At 39.0% G+C, this 14,041-nt stretch overlaps 2 protein-coding genes across 5 annotated transcripts in view; one reads left to right on the top strand and one right to left on the bottom strand.

Annotated features, from left to right (window-relative positions):
• Positions 1-4,280, top strand: part of Setd9 (SET domain containing 9) — a 25,620-nt gene extending 21,340 nt beyond the window's left edge. The window contains exon 6 of the mRNA XM_074077480.1: positions 3,869-4,280. Within this exon, the coding sequence (XP_073933581.1) occupies positions 3,869-3,872 (4 nt within the window). The 3' untranslated portion in view covers positions 3,873-4,280. The remainder of the gene's footprint in view (positions 1-3,868) is intronic.
• The window catches only part of Mier3 (MIER family member 3), a 27,183-nt gene extending 13,142 nt beyond the window's left edge, over positions 1-14,041 (bottom strand). For 2 of the 4 annotated variants that reach the window (XM_020178114.2, XM_020178115.2), the window contains exons 1-7: positions 13,939-14,041; positions 12,445-12,469; positions 9,377-9,522; positions 3,222-3,356; positions 1,838-1,958; positions 930-1,015; positions 679-751 (exon numbers count right to left, since the gene is read on the bottom strand). In XM_020178114.2, coding sequence (XP_020033703.2) covers positions 679-751; positions 930-1,015; positions 1,838-1,958; positions 3,222-3,356; positions 9,377-9,522; positions 12,445-12,469; positions 13,939-13,947 — 595 coding nt within the window. In that variant the 5' untranslated portion in view covers positions 13,948-14,041. Of the gene's footprint in view, positions 1-678; positions 752-929; positions 1,016-1,837; positions 1,959-3,221; positions 3,357-4,568; positions 4,659-9,376; positions 9,523-12,444; positions 12,470-13,938 lie in introns of those variants that run through there. The other 2 variants (XM_074077477.1, XM_074077478.1) reach the window with 2 other exon arrangements.

Raw genomic sequence — 14,041 nt, 5'->3', positions numbered from 1 at the left:
TGAAGAACCAAATATAGTTTGAATCTGGCAAAAATGTGAAGGAAAACTGATTGCTCTCAGGTAGGGGTGCACAGCAAAAGTAGCAGAATGCTCATGTTCCACCTCCTGTTCGTTCAAGGCTGGGGCAAAATAATTTCTTCTAGTCTTTTTTTTCTTCAAGTTTTCTTTCCACAAGAAATGTTCCATAACAGTCTCACTACTTGAGGTGATGAGACTCTTTCTACCCACATCAACCAAAGCAGGACAGCCAAGGTGTTAGGCCTCAGAAGGCTGCACTATTTGAATAGGCACTGATCACACTGGCTAAGAAGCACCATGCTGTGGGGGGGAGGCAGGGGTCTCATGATTATTGTTGGATTTTTCTTTGGGGGATGAGGGGATTTGGTTTTTTGAGACAAGGTCTCACCATATCCCAGGCTGGATTCGAACTCATGATTACCCTACCTCAATCTACTGAGTGTGCTGGATTACAGACATGTACCACCATGCCTGGCTTCATGATTACTTTTAATAGATTTTTTCCTAACTCAGACCTAAATATACTGCCTCTGGAAGTTCCTGTGTTTCCCAAATCTATCTTTATATTGCCTAGATTGGTGTATAATTAGGTATTTAAAGAAACATGTTAAGTGGTAGTTTGGACTATAAAACATTATCAAAATCAAAATCTTTCCTTACCTTTCTCATTATCATTGTACTCTCCAAGATAAGGGGGAATCTCTGCTTGATACTGTAAGCCAATCATTATCTCCTATAGGAAAATTTATAATTAAAACCAATGTATTACTAAAATAAACACTGAAAAAAAATCATCGTTCCTACATAAACTACCATGCAACGATAAAATTATCATAAATCATTTCAGAAATATTTTTAAAAGGCACTTTAGTCCAAATGACCTACTAGACTATGGTGGTGATTAAACTTACCTTCCTCAAATCTTCAGGTGAGTTACCACTGTCTGTTTCAACATCTTCAACCTCTGATTCCTTATCACCATCACATGTAGTATTTGCTTAACAGAAGAAAATGTAAAAGGTTTTTATTGCTGATTTTTGCAGCAGTACCTGCCTTTTATATTTTACAAAAACTTGTTGAATAAGTAAGATTAGCCTAAGTATCACTAAATCTGCATTATTTTGACAAATGACATCATTGGAAATGACAAAACACTGAAAACAACTATGAAGTATCCTTATAATTACCATAGTGCATCATTAGTAGATGAGAGGTAAAAGAAAACCGTGGTATTAACCTTAAGAAAAAAGTAAAGCACTGGAGTTTTGAATGGACTAATCTAGAAGGAGATATACACAAAGAGCACCATATTAAGACATTAAAATTGTTTTCATGCACACACTCATGCATGTGCATTTGGACTAGATAACAGAACAATTTTTCTGCCATAAAAGTATCTTTAAAAACAAATGAGATCGCATATAAGTACTTATTTTAGTCCGAAACTTTTAATGTTATTAATAAATATTAAGGGGTAGAACCAAGAACTAAAAGAAAAATAAAAACATTTTTGAACACTAGTAAGTTTTCAAAACCAAAAAATATCTACAAAATTTCATGGTTGACTAAGTTGGGTTACCATAGCCACAGATGAGCCTTAGAAAGAAAATAGACAGCCTTGCAAAACTAATGAAAGTTTCAATTTTAAACAGCCTATCAGTTTAGTGCTCTCTCAATAAAAAAGTTATAATCTTGTTCAGATTATAATGATATTTTACATAAACTACGTAAAACACATAGAATATCCTAATTACTGAACACAATTAAATGTACTCAAGTTATAGTATGGTTGCTATCACTAATCACTAATGATTCTTACATCGTAAAGGCCTAGGGAAGAAATCAGAAGTTTCATGAGAAGTCACAGATGGAGTCAGATCATCTGCAGAAGACTGAGTTTCCTCATCATCACCTGACAACAGGTCTTTTGCTATTTCCTCCTGTAAGAACAGGAAGGCAATGCCAAAGTTAGAAATCATTCCATCTCATCAATTAAGAAAAAAACCATCTATCTCATTTTTATAACACAGACTACAAGAACTAGCTGATGTCTTCTTAGTTCTGAAAAGTAAATTTGAAATTCTCCTATAATTTACTTCATGTGCATGTTTAATGACATTTAATATTTAATTATATACTTAGTATACTATTAATGATACAAATGCCAATTATGTAACAATTTACTTAATTTGCAGGTTTGTAGAGAACTTACTGAAAGCTGCAGGCTAATTTTCAGGGAATTTACAGTTAGAGTATCTGCACAGTGGTGTGGGCCTATAAACCAGCTACCTGGAAGGCTGAGGCAGGAGACTCCCTTCAGCCCAGAAATTCATGGCCAGTCTGGACAAACAGCAAGACCAATCTCAAAGACAAACAAAGCCAACAAAAGTAATCTGACTTCTAAGTGATTAACAATACTCACTTTCTGCCAACATGTGAAACAAAACTAAAAATGCCTCCAAATTCTACTCATTCAACAATTTAAAAAGTACAACTTATGAACAACTGACTAGTGATACAACTTTAAAAGAAGCAAGTTGAAATTAATTTTTAAGTGCAAGTCATTCTTGTGCCTGGTCCATAGTAGGCACTCAATACTGAATGATTATGGAGAAAAAGTAATATTGTGCTTGATGGAAAAGTAGGACCGACATTAACTCACAGAAGAGGTTCTAAGATAAGGGTTTCTCTCCTTGCCTGGGATCTGAAAGGCAAGGAAAGCCTTCCAGGAATCTGCTAGCAAAGCTGAGGTTATGTGGTTTTTCTCAGCAGGGAATGGGCCTCCAACCAGCCTGTATTAGAGACATATTACCATTGCCGTGGTTGCTGCAGTCACTGTCATTTCCAGAGCCCAGAAAACAAAACTTCTCTCCAAACACTCCACACCTAGGTCAGCTCAGTTTGAAGGCTCTGAGAGATTTATTAATGCATTTGTGTGTTTAAAAGATCAAAAGAGGTTAAGGTAAAACCTAAGTTTAGATGTAATGTGTCTCAACAGGAAAAATGAAAAATATGGGAGAATACTCAAGCATGCCAAGTATTAACAAGCTACTACTAATCGTAAAATAGTGTGACCAAAGTCAAACAAAGTGGTAAGAATAATGGCTCAATATGAACTTTACATTTCAGAATTATAAAATGCTTTAAACAAAAGAGTCAGTGCTAATGGATCCTGAATTTTTAGATCAAATGCTTACACTTACTTTGTCTAGTGTCATATCTGGCAGCTCATCTGCAAGCTCACTTGGGGAGCTGTTCGCACTGGCATTTGTAACTGCTGGAATTGCAGGTTCATAGCCATAGAACGCCAGTAAATCTTCTAGAGGCATGCTTCCTTCCTATTCAAGCCACGGTACAAACATGAACTTAGTAGATGTCACAATACTGAACTGTAGGTAAGCTTCAATGCCCAATTTCAAAGCCAAGTTTTAGTTTTTCTTTTTGTACCCTCAAAAAACAGGATCAAACTTTTTGAACTATAATTAATGTACTAAAAAAGCCTAACATCTTAGTTTTTATTTTCCAACATTTCAATCTGTTAGAAAGTCCTCAAATATTTGTTTTGGTGATGATCTTTTATTTAGCTTTCACAAAATCAGTATAAAGATGTGCTCTGAGAAATTAATTAGTTCCAATTAATCAGGAACTTTATGTAATTTGTAGCTTGTTTATTGCAATTAAGTAACAGCTGATACCTGATAGGAGACCTAAGCTGAACATTTACTAACACCAACAATATTTATGTGTTCAAAGTACAATCATGGTATTATATTGTTACAACTGTATTAATATTTTATAGCAATTTTTTTCATAACCATCTAATGCAAAGTATATTATTCTCTCCTTACAGGTGAGAAATCTGAAGCTCACTTCTGGATTTGTCTCCCAGTTCCCTAAGTTCTTTTACTGACAGCACTGATTGGATAAAATTACACACTCTGGCTCCAGTGTTATGTGTGCTTGTGTTAGGTGTTATCCACACCATGCCTCACAGCAATACCCACTCACTGTTTTTCCCAGCTAATTCATTTGAATACAAGTACTATATTTCCTTTTAAAATAGATTTCACATTAACTACTAAAGCATATACAACTACTTATAATTACCTTTCAAATAAGTAACTTCAAAACAATATTGTCATGAACTAGTTAATTTGTTAAATACTTTAAAGAAGGATTTGGTTCAAGCAGTAGAGTGCCTGCCTCAAGCTCAAGGCTGAGTAGCACCAAATAAATAAATAAATAAATAATTCTAAAGCTCACTTATTGGTTAAGTTTTCTGTTTTAGACAAAACAGTAAGTCATAAAGCAAGAGCATGCAAAACATGCTCACGGTGACAAAGCCTAACTTCTAGAGAGCTGTTGCCTACCCAGTATGCCCACAGGATATGTAGGCAGAGGGTCCCCAAAATCTGACTTTATCTATGTAGGTATTGAACCTATACGTATCACTGTGCCTGACTGCAGAAAAAATCATGCTAAATGCATTCAAAATAAATAAGGCATATGACAGAATGCTAATTCATAAATTTATAGTAGGAGACAGATACCTTTCAAAGACTGAACAAGGAGAATGACTGAGGGCGACACAGGGTCACGAGATAATTTCTTCCAAATGTGAGAAATATATGAGTAGGATTCTATGTTGAAATAAAAAAAAATTTTTTTTAAAGTAGAACAGCCAGGTGCAGTGGTGCATGCCTGCAATCCCACCACCTGGGAGCTGAGGCAGGAGGATCTTAAGTTTGAAAGCAGCACAAACTATACAACAAGACCCTTTCTCAAAAACAAAAGTAGAGGAATAAACTGAGGGCTGAGGGCAGGAGGAAAGGAAAACTACAAGTTAGCCTGGAATAAAGAAGATACTTATGGGACAGGAGGGAAAATATAAAACTTAAGTTGCAGTGTGGGGGCAGGGTAAGGGGTGGGAAGGAGGTTCTTGGTAGTCCCTCATGAAAACCCCTACCTTTTCTAAAAAGACACAATTTATGACCTACCTATTGAGGGAGTCAATGACCACCTAGTGGAAACATCACTACTAAGTTAAGGGAGGACACTGTCTAGCCGCCCTAGAGGGGGCTGGTGCTAAAACAAAAATTATCCATACTAAAACTTTTAAAGTAAACTGGAAAAGGGAATCTGCTCTCTGAAGCACATCACTAGTCAGCTTTCTATTAGAACCTGTTAATAAAGAAGAAAAACAATTTTTTCAAAACTGAATTAGTAAATCTCGATGTCTCTGAAGATACATGGTGGCTAGATCAGCTTATAAGCTGGGTCCAGCACTTGATCCCAAGTGGAGGATCTTGTCTTTTTCTTGGGCATTTTGTGGAACTGATTTAATTTTAAGGGACTTATAAATGAAGTCACACTTGTAAGTGATCTACTATAGAAGTTGAAGGATATATCTAGGAAGAGTACAAGATTTAAGAGTCAGAAAGACACACTAAATGCTAACCGTTACCTTGAGCAAATCATCTAACCCCTCTCACTTACACTTCCTTATCTGTAAAAAGGAAAAGATTGTTATTTCCTTGGTCCTATGATGCATAACCTCACATACTAGAAATGAGGATGCACCCCATTACCAACCTCACACCCATCAACACTATTTCTAAATCAATGCTACTTCTTACAACCAGTGAGGATTCTGACCAAAGAAATAATGCCAAAACTCATCCAAGACACTTGATGGCATGGCTGGAGAAGTCACATGATATCGTGTGAGATGCAGGTCAATTTTAGTAACTAATATAACAAGGCTAACACCTTGCAAAACAATATACATATGATCTTTTAAATGCTTAATAAAAGCACCTATACTAAAGCCTAAGTGGTAGATAAAGTTGACTTCTTATTTTTATTTTCTCATTTCTTTATGCTTTTTTTTTGAATTTTTAAATACAGGGAAAATCTACGTATTAATAAAAGCAGGAATTATAAGAACTTTTTAAAAAGTTCTAGATCTAAACTTAGAATTATTAAATTAAAAGCTCTCAGAAGTAATATGAAAAATTTAAATTACATGAAGATAAAACAAAAACTTATTTCAGCCAGGCACCAGTGGCTCACACTTATAATCCTAGCTACTCAGGAGGCAGAGATCAGGAGGATTGCGGTTCAAAGCCAGCCTTGGCAAATAGTTCCTCGAGACCCCATCTTGAAAAAAAACCTCTGCAAAAAAGGGCTGGCGTAGTGGCTCACGATGTAGGTCCTGAGTTGAAGCCCCAGCACCACAAAAAAAAAAGAAAAAAAAAACTTATTTCAGTATGCTTAATAACTAAAATCTATAATCTATAGTTATTTACCAAAGAGCTACTATAAGAAAATTGACTTTGTGCTTTTCTTATTTTCCATACCACATAATGTATAAAAAATTTGTAAGCACTGAAGTACAGGCTGTATTCATAGTCCAATCAAATTTATTTACCATTAGAATAGACATTTTATAATTTTAAAAAAAGATCATTAAGACTGTTAACATGTACGAGTACCTAAATCGCTATTCCAATAAATGATTAATATATAAAATTTTATTTAAAAAATCAAAATAGTTTTTTATATATTTAATGATACTTATTCTTGATATTTGTTTCTCTCTCTACTACTTCTTTTATTCAGTTTTGTTCATTAAAAATCAAAAAAGAATAGCAACCATATCTTCAGAGTTATGCTTTACTACAGAAAAGAACCACATATCAGAGGAAGGAGATAGTCATCTTAGAAATAGTTCCTCTCGTCCACTGCACAATGTCAGAAAGATTAGCTTTCTGAATGGAGACACAGTTCTTGAGACTTCTCTAGAATTTATTTAAAGGTCATCTGAATTTTGTCAAAAAGCAAAACTGTCCAAGTATATATACAGAAGTTGAAACATTTAAGGAACCATGATTTTTCTGAATGTAAAAATTCAGTGGTAGATACTACAAGAGAAAGATTTAATCACCGGAATTTACTAAACAAAATAAAAAATAAAAAAGGACTATATGATTCTGTGAATAGCTAACTTCATGTCTCTTTGCTGTTGACTATTTCTCTACCTTCCTCAATTCCCTTTCTTCCTTCCCTCTTCCATCTTCCTCCCCTCTCTCCCGCCAACCCTCTCTCTCTCTCTCTCTCTCTCTCTCTCTCTCTCTCTCTCTCTCTCTCTCTCATCTTTTGAGATAGGATTTCGCTATGTTGCCCAGGCTGGTCTCAAATTCATGGTCTCAAGTGGTCTTCCACCTCAGCCTCCCAAGTAGCTAGACGTATAGGGTTGGGCCACCTTGTCCAGCTCAATTACCTTTTTTTTTTTTCCCCCCTGGGAGGACTGGGTTTTGAACTCAGGGCTTCAAGCTTGCAAAGAAGGCACTCTACTGCTTGAGTCACACCTGCTGTCCAATTTTCTGTTATTTTGGAGATGGGGTCTTGTGTGAACTATTTGTCTAGGGTGGCCTCAAATCATGGACCTTCCAGTCTCAGTCTTCCAAGTATCTAGGATTATAGGCGTGAGTCACTATTGCCTGGCCTTAATTTCCTTTTGAAATTCACTAAACACAATCAAAGCAGCTATTACTAGAATCTCTAGAATAAAATCTAAAATCTGAAAAATAAAATTTTTACCAGCCTGTAAACATCTCTACCACATTACTTACACTCAAGTAGTAACTAAGTTAACACAGTGAATGAAGTTTAGTTCTTACCATTTTACTCACAAACAACATTCTGCACGGCTATAATGAAGTCCTCCACATTTCTAGCAAACATTTTCTTACATCATGTTGCAACTAGACTGCTGTCTCTCTACCTTAACAAAAAGCACACTATCAAGGAAGGTGTACCACGGACCACCTGGGACTTCTGTCCCATGCTCACAGCAGCATCCTGATTTACAACCTTACAAGAAAGCATCATCCATGCTAACAAGCTTTTCTTGAGCTTCCACACTAGGCTGAACATTTTTTACTAAATATATATACCCTTCCTCTCATACCTCAGAGCTTCCCTCTTTCATAGTTCTTAGTATATATTATAAACCCTTGACCCTATGGGTAATTATGCTCATTACAGCATAAACTCCTAGAGTTCAAGAACACTCAAGCTGCTCACTTTTCAATCCCAGGATGTACAAAAGACCCTGGCTCTGCTGGATTGTAATTATCAATAATTCTAGGCCACCTGCTCTAAAAAATAGAAAGGAATTGCCTGAATAAAGCCAAGGAAGAGCTTGAGACTCTTAGGCATCTTTTCTCATCAACAGGCAACACTTTATCATCACCATGACAGGAGTGACAGGCAAGACTTTTCTTCTTCTACCACTTGAGTGTTTCATAGCAATTTTAGCTTTATGTTCCTAAATCAGTTTGGCTATAGGAGATACTTTTTTTAAGTGAATAAATCTAACTGCAACCATGTTTAATTAATTGGCCAAATGAATGAAGGTGTTTAGAAAATTTCAGGTATACTGGAGTAAGCTGGGGGGTCTAGGAGCTGAAGACTCTGCCTATCTCCTTGTGTATTAATAGGAAGGAAGAAATGCAATAATATCCTACCCATGCCTGATAAAGGTAGTAAGCAGAAATTATATAAGAACATGCTTTGTCTTCTTAAAAAAAGAGGTATGAAAACTTACAAGATTAGTAGTATTCAATAGTATTTCTGAAAGTTTTTGTTACTCTGACCCGATTAGAAATTTTCAAGTAAGGTTAATTTATTAGTAACTATAATCCTACAGCTTTTCAAGGTGACCCCGAAGGAGGCCTTTCTCTATAGTCCTAGTACACAGATTTAAAATACGTTTCATTTTAACTTACACTGACTTTGGGTTTAAAAAGTTACAAACTACACTCAATTCTGCCAACTTTTTGAAAGACATCTGAAGGGTAGGGGATAGGATATTATCAATTTACATCCGAAAATACAATTTTCTTGTAAGAGCCTACCAATTGTAAGTGATTTGAAGGAAAAGCATTCTCCTTGTAGCAATTATAAAGTCAAATTTGACCCTCAGCAGAATAGTATGATATAATAAAACAAGGGATAGGGTAGGATTCAGAACTGAGTTTATAGTCTACAGTTATCTGTAAGTCAATTTTTTCATCTGTAAGATAACTGATGTATCTACTTCACTATGCTGGTACAAACCTAAAAATTAGGTTTAACAAATATAAATAATTTTGAAAAATTAAATTAAAATGAACTTATACTATTCTCAAAATAATGAGGAAATCAGTGACATTCTACTAAGTGAAGTTTAAAAAAAAGATACACATCCCATTTTTATTTTAGGTATATTGGAAAGTAATTTACAAAAAAAAAAAAAAAATTTCAAAATCTTTTCCAAAAGTTTGTGCTAAGATACTAAAGTTAAATCCTTTACCTTTTCTAAGTCTTCAATTTCAGAACTGAAGTTTTTACCCTCATCCATCATTTCCTCTTCTTCAAGAGTTCTTTCATCATCATAGTCATGGACCAACATCTCAGCAGTGGGGTCAAAATCATGATCCTCAGAAGACAGAGACCCAACTGGAATGAAACAAACTGAATCACTTTACACATTCACAAGGCCATTTACAGCAAAAACCCAAAAATTTGTGTTCTCCTGCCAGTTCCTTTTAATGTTTATATGCAGTTTTTATGAAATGAATTTACTATATACTTTACAGGTTATAAAATAAGACCACATGGCTCTGAAAAGATACCTAAATCAGCAAAAGAACAAGACAGAGCAATTTACTAACACTTTTACAAGGCCTAGTCCATGAGAAAACAACTTATAATAGCAACTAAGTGATTTAAATGGCGTGGACTTAAATAAAGGTTCTAATAGAAAAGCAGTCAAACTTGCTCATTACTTTAATACATTTGTTTAAAAGCAATACAAAATATCAGGAGGATTAAATTTCCATGAATGGGAGACTTCACAAGAATCTGCTATACATAAAGGCCAATACTTAAGAAGAGAATTAAAATTTTACCCAAATTCTAACCCTCAAATACACAAACTCAACAAAAATTTGCTTCATAGGACAAATATAAGTCTCTGTAAACCAGCTACACAGCAATTCACTTTTTAAAGCATGACATCACTTTACATGTCTACAACAGTATATCAAACTTGCCAGCATTAATCATATGGACATTCCACTGTAAGTCTATGATTTGCTTTGGTTTACTAACAAAGTTCTTAGGATTATGTGAAGGGAACACAGAGAATCTTATCTGAAAATTTTGGAAGTCTCATTGCAAGCTGTTCTGCTCAATCAATACTTGTTTATAAAATTATAATAATTTTAAATATCAAATATGAAACCAAGAAGATACTCCAAAAACCAAAAGAAATGAATAAAATCTATAGCCCCAAGAAAATGAAATAGAACTTATAAAAAACAGAATTTTCTTCAATTGTTTTACTCTAGTATCTAATTCAAATACAGACCAGGGACTCTCAGAGCAGAGAAGGAAAATAGTAATGGAATCCAGGGGAAGAGAAGAAGTGGATGGAAGCATGTTCAACATAAAATGTTTGATCTCTTTTTGGTCAAGCTATGTAATATTTAAAAATTTCAAACATTTAAGCAGTGTGAAATCATTACCAAAACAGTGAACTAGGGCCAAATATTTTTCACTATGGCAAAACTCAGATTTAATTATTTAAGTCTCAGTTCAGAGAATTCTAATCATTAGTCCTAAAAATATAATTTCTAAGAGACTTAATTATTTAGGAGGCTTATATTAGGATGTTATTTCTTCAATGCTGAAAAATATTGCCTGCTCATTTAAAATACCTGTTGAAATAGGTGTGGCTTAATTTTAAAGCAAAAGATCAATACTTACTAACTAGCTCAAAAACAAAACATCCACTATCACAAATTTTCATTGCTGAAGACCCCCTGGAAACTCCTATGGTACGCCAAAGTGTCAGGCATGAAACAGAAAGGTCTGAAAGCCATTCCTGGCTTTGTCCTTGACTTCTGGGGCCTGAGGCAAGTCATTTACACTTCCTAGGTCCAGCTCCAGGTTTTTATTTGTAAAAACACATACGATTGGATGAAATGACCTAAGAATCCCTTCCAGCTTTAAAATTCTCTTTATAATTTGGCCATCTGATTAAAAACAGAGTGTCTGTGTAGACATCAAAACCACATTGCCTTTTTGTTTTTTATTTAGATTGTAACTCCTTAAAAGCAGACAATGATGCAAAATGGAAAAATGACATTATCATCCAGATGTTTGGCATCATGTACATAAATATTCTTTCCCTGAAATCAGTTAGAACAAGACATGTTTTTCTCAAAATTAGCAAAACTTTTAAAAACAATTTTAAATCTGCAGATGTAGATAACTATTTTATAATAATCACAAGTTCCTTCCACTTGCTGTAGATTTTGTAACACCTTAAATGATAAGTAAAACTTGAAAATCAGCTACATTTAAAAAGTAACACTACAAGGAAAATAGACTGCTCACTCTAAGGCAGCATGTAGTGAGTCATCTGAGGGGCTTATCCACATTGCTCTACCAACTTGGTGACTCTCAGAACAGTAATTTAAAAGTCTCCTTCACTGTAAAATACCGAGGTGGACTATTTCACGTCTCTTTTCCTGGAGCCTACGAGATGGACAAGCAGCCGCCACACAGGAGGTGAAAACAGTATAAGAAATTGAAACAAAGGTAGATTTACATTTTAGAAGATGAGGAAAGGTCCTCACGACAGACTGCCATCAGGGACATATAGACTTCACATTATATGTAATGATGCCTATGTACAGAGTTCAAGGACAGAGTCCCTCTCTTTTATCAGATCCTGACAGGGGTTCAAGACCTCAAAAACATTAAATAAACTCTGTACTTGATAAATCTAAGGTAGTCTCCACTTAAAAATCCTGTATCACCAAACTTTCTGTGCCAAACTTTAAAGATTTTTAGGTTGTTTGTTTTTTTTTTAAATAGAGTAGCTTTACCTAACTCTCAATTCTGAACTTTAACACAATCTATACAGACATTTCTCCGTGAAAAAGACAAAATAAGGGGCAATGGGATGTTATGGTTAATAATCTAAGCAGTCCCAAAGTTCTGACAAACTAAAAGGTCAATTTCTCAAAGAAACCAAAATTAAAACCTAAATCACTAAAGGTAGTGGAAAGCCTATCCACTGTTTCAGACTTGAAAAAAAAAAAAAGTTATATGAGAATCAGACACATTATTTAAAAGAACACTTGTCAGTCAACAGTTTTGTAACAAGGTGTTTTTTTCAGCAGGCAAGGAATAGTGTTAACTGTTTCTGGAATAACTTAATTACCAAATGCACATTGAAACTCTTAAAAAGTTCAATGATGAAAAACTCCAAGGATACATTTTTGTGTGCAATCCTTTAGCAACAGATCTCAGTCCCCACCCCCCTTTTCCCTCCGGGACCTACGGAAGAGGTAAGAAAAGAAGACAAACCTGGGCTCGAACTTCCAAAGGAAGCCTAGGAGAAAGAGAGAAAACGTGAGGTTAGATCGCGCAGCCAGCACCGAGGCAGCGCAGGCAACAGGGCGCAGAGGGGGCGGAGCCGAGCGCTCCCATGCAGCTGCCAAAAAGTGCAAGACGCAGCTTCTCTCCAAACGCTCCCGGCCCCTTTCGGGCCCCCTTCTTGGCTGCCTCGCCTTCCTCCCCGAGTCCCCAGTGTACAAACTCGCAGACCCGGGACGAAGGCCGGAATCTGAACAGGCAAACCCAAGCCGCGGGTTAAAACTCTGCAAGTTACAAAGCGGAGAAGCAAAGCCCAGAGCAGTCGGCTCGCAGCATCAGTCCCCCATCCCAGGCATCTCGGGAGTCCCCCAAATCCCAATCGGCTCTCAATGGCCCCAGGCAACTCCCCGAAACGCAACACCTTTAACTGGAAGGGGCTCCCCCTCTGAGACCAAGCCTGCCACTCGGGGCCCGGGAGACCCAACTCCGGGGATGTCCGGTGCCCGGAGGGTAGGCCGACTCGAACCGGACACTCGTCCCCAAACCAAAGTGCAAGTGTCCCCAGCCCCCCGTATCCCCCGTCTTTCGAGTCCACAGACTCGGCCCGCCAGTCCTGGGGATGCCAGTTGCTCCCAGTGTGCCCAGTCACTCCCGCAGGCCAGCTCGCCCCTCGCTCAGCCCGTTCCAGCCGAGGGGCTCCGGCCGCGCCGCCCCCTCCCCCAGCGCACTCGTCCCGGGGGAGATGGGCCGGGCAGCTCGACTCGCCCAGCCTCGCTCCTCCAGCCCCGAGGAAAAAGGGGCTACCGAGCCGCTCTCCAGGAGAGGCATGTCGAGGGTCTGGGTCTGCCCCTTCACCTCAGGAACGCCCGCACCTCCTGGGCTGCGGGGCGGGGAGTCCCGCTCCTCTCCCAAGAAGCCCGGCGATCGCGCACCCCACTGGCCTCCGCGCCCGGAGCAAAGTGGGGCGTGCGGCTCCTTTGCGCTGCAGCCCAGGCCCGGTGGGCCGGGGGCACAGCGCACTTTTCCCGCAGGGCAGTGGCGCAGCCCGCTCCCCGCTTTGCAATACGGCCGCGGAGTGAGGTTGGTGGGGGGGGGGGGCTCGGCGGGTTTCCACCCACCCCGGCCCCGGGAGGTGGCAAGGAGGGGACGTCGACCCGCGTCACCTCCCGGGGCCACGGCACCGTGCCGTCCCCAGGCTCGGGCTCACTGCCACTGGCCGCCGCCTCCGCCTGGCCCCGTCGCCCGGCCCGACCCGGGCCGGAGCCACCGCGGCCTAGTCCCGGAGGGAGACCGCTCCCGCGCCCGCTCCCGCCCCCCGGCCGGCCCCGCCGCAGCCCGGCGCGGCCCCGCGACCCCCGCGCCGCCGCGCCACCTCCCGAGGGGCCGCGGGAGGGGCCCTCGGTCTCCCAGGCAGGCTCGGGAGCTGCGGGGGGCCGCCGGGCTCCCGCTCCAGCCCGGCCGCTCCTGCTCGCTTTCCCTGCTCACCTCCGCCATATTGGTACCTTTAGGGCGAACGAGCAGCGCCGAGCCCAGTCCCCGGATGGGGCGCCTGAGCCAATCGCAGCCGCCGCCGCCGCGGTCCGCCCGG

Source organism: Castor canadensis, chromosome 6 (assembly GCF_047511655.1).
Source record: "Castor canadensis chromosome 6, mCasCan1.hap1v2, whole genome shotgun sequence".
Classification (NCBI taxonomy): Eukaryota; Metazoa; Chordata; class Mammalia; order Rodentia; family Castoridae; genus Castor; species Castor canadensis.
Note: the sequence above shows the minus strand (reverse complement) of the source record. Positions and strands in the feature narration are given on the sequence as shown.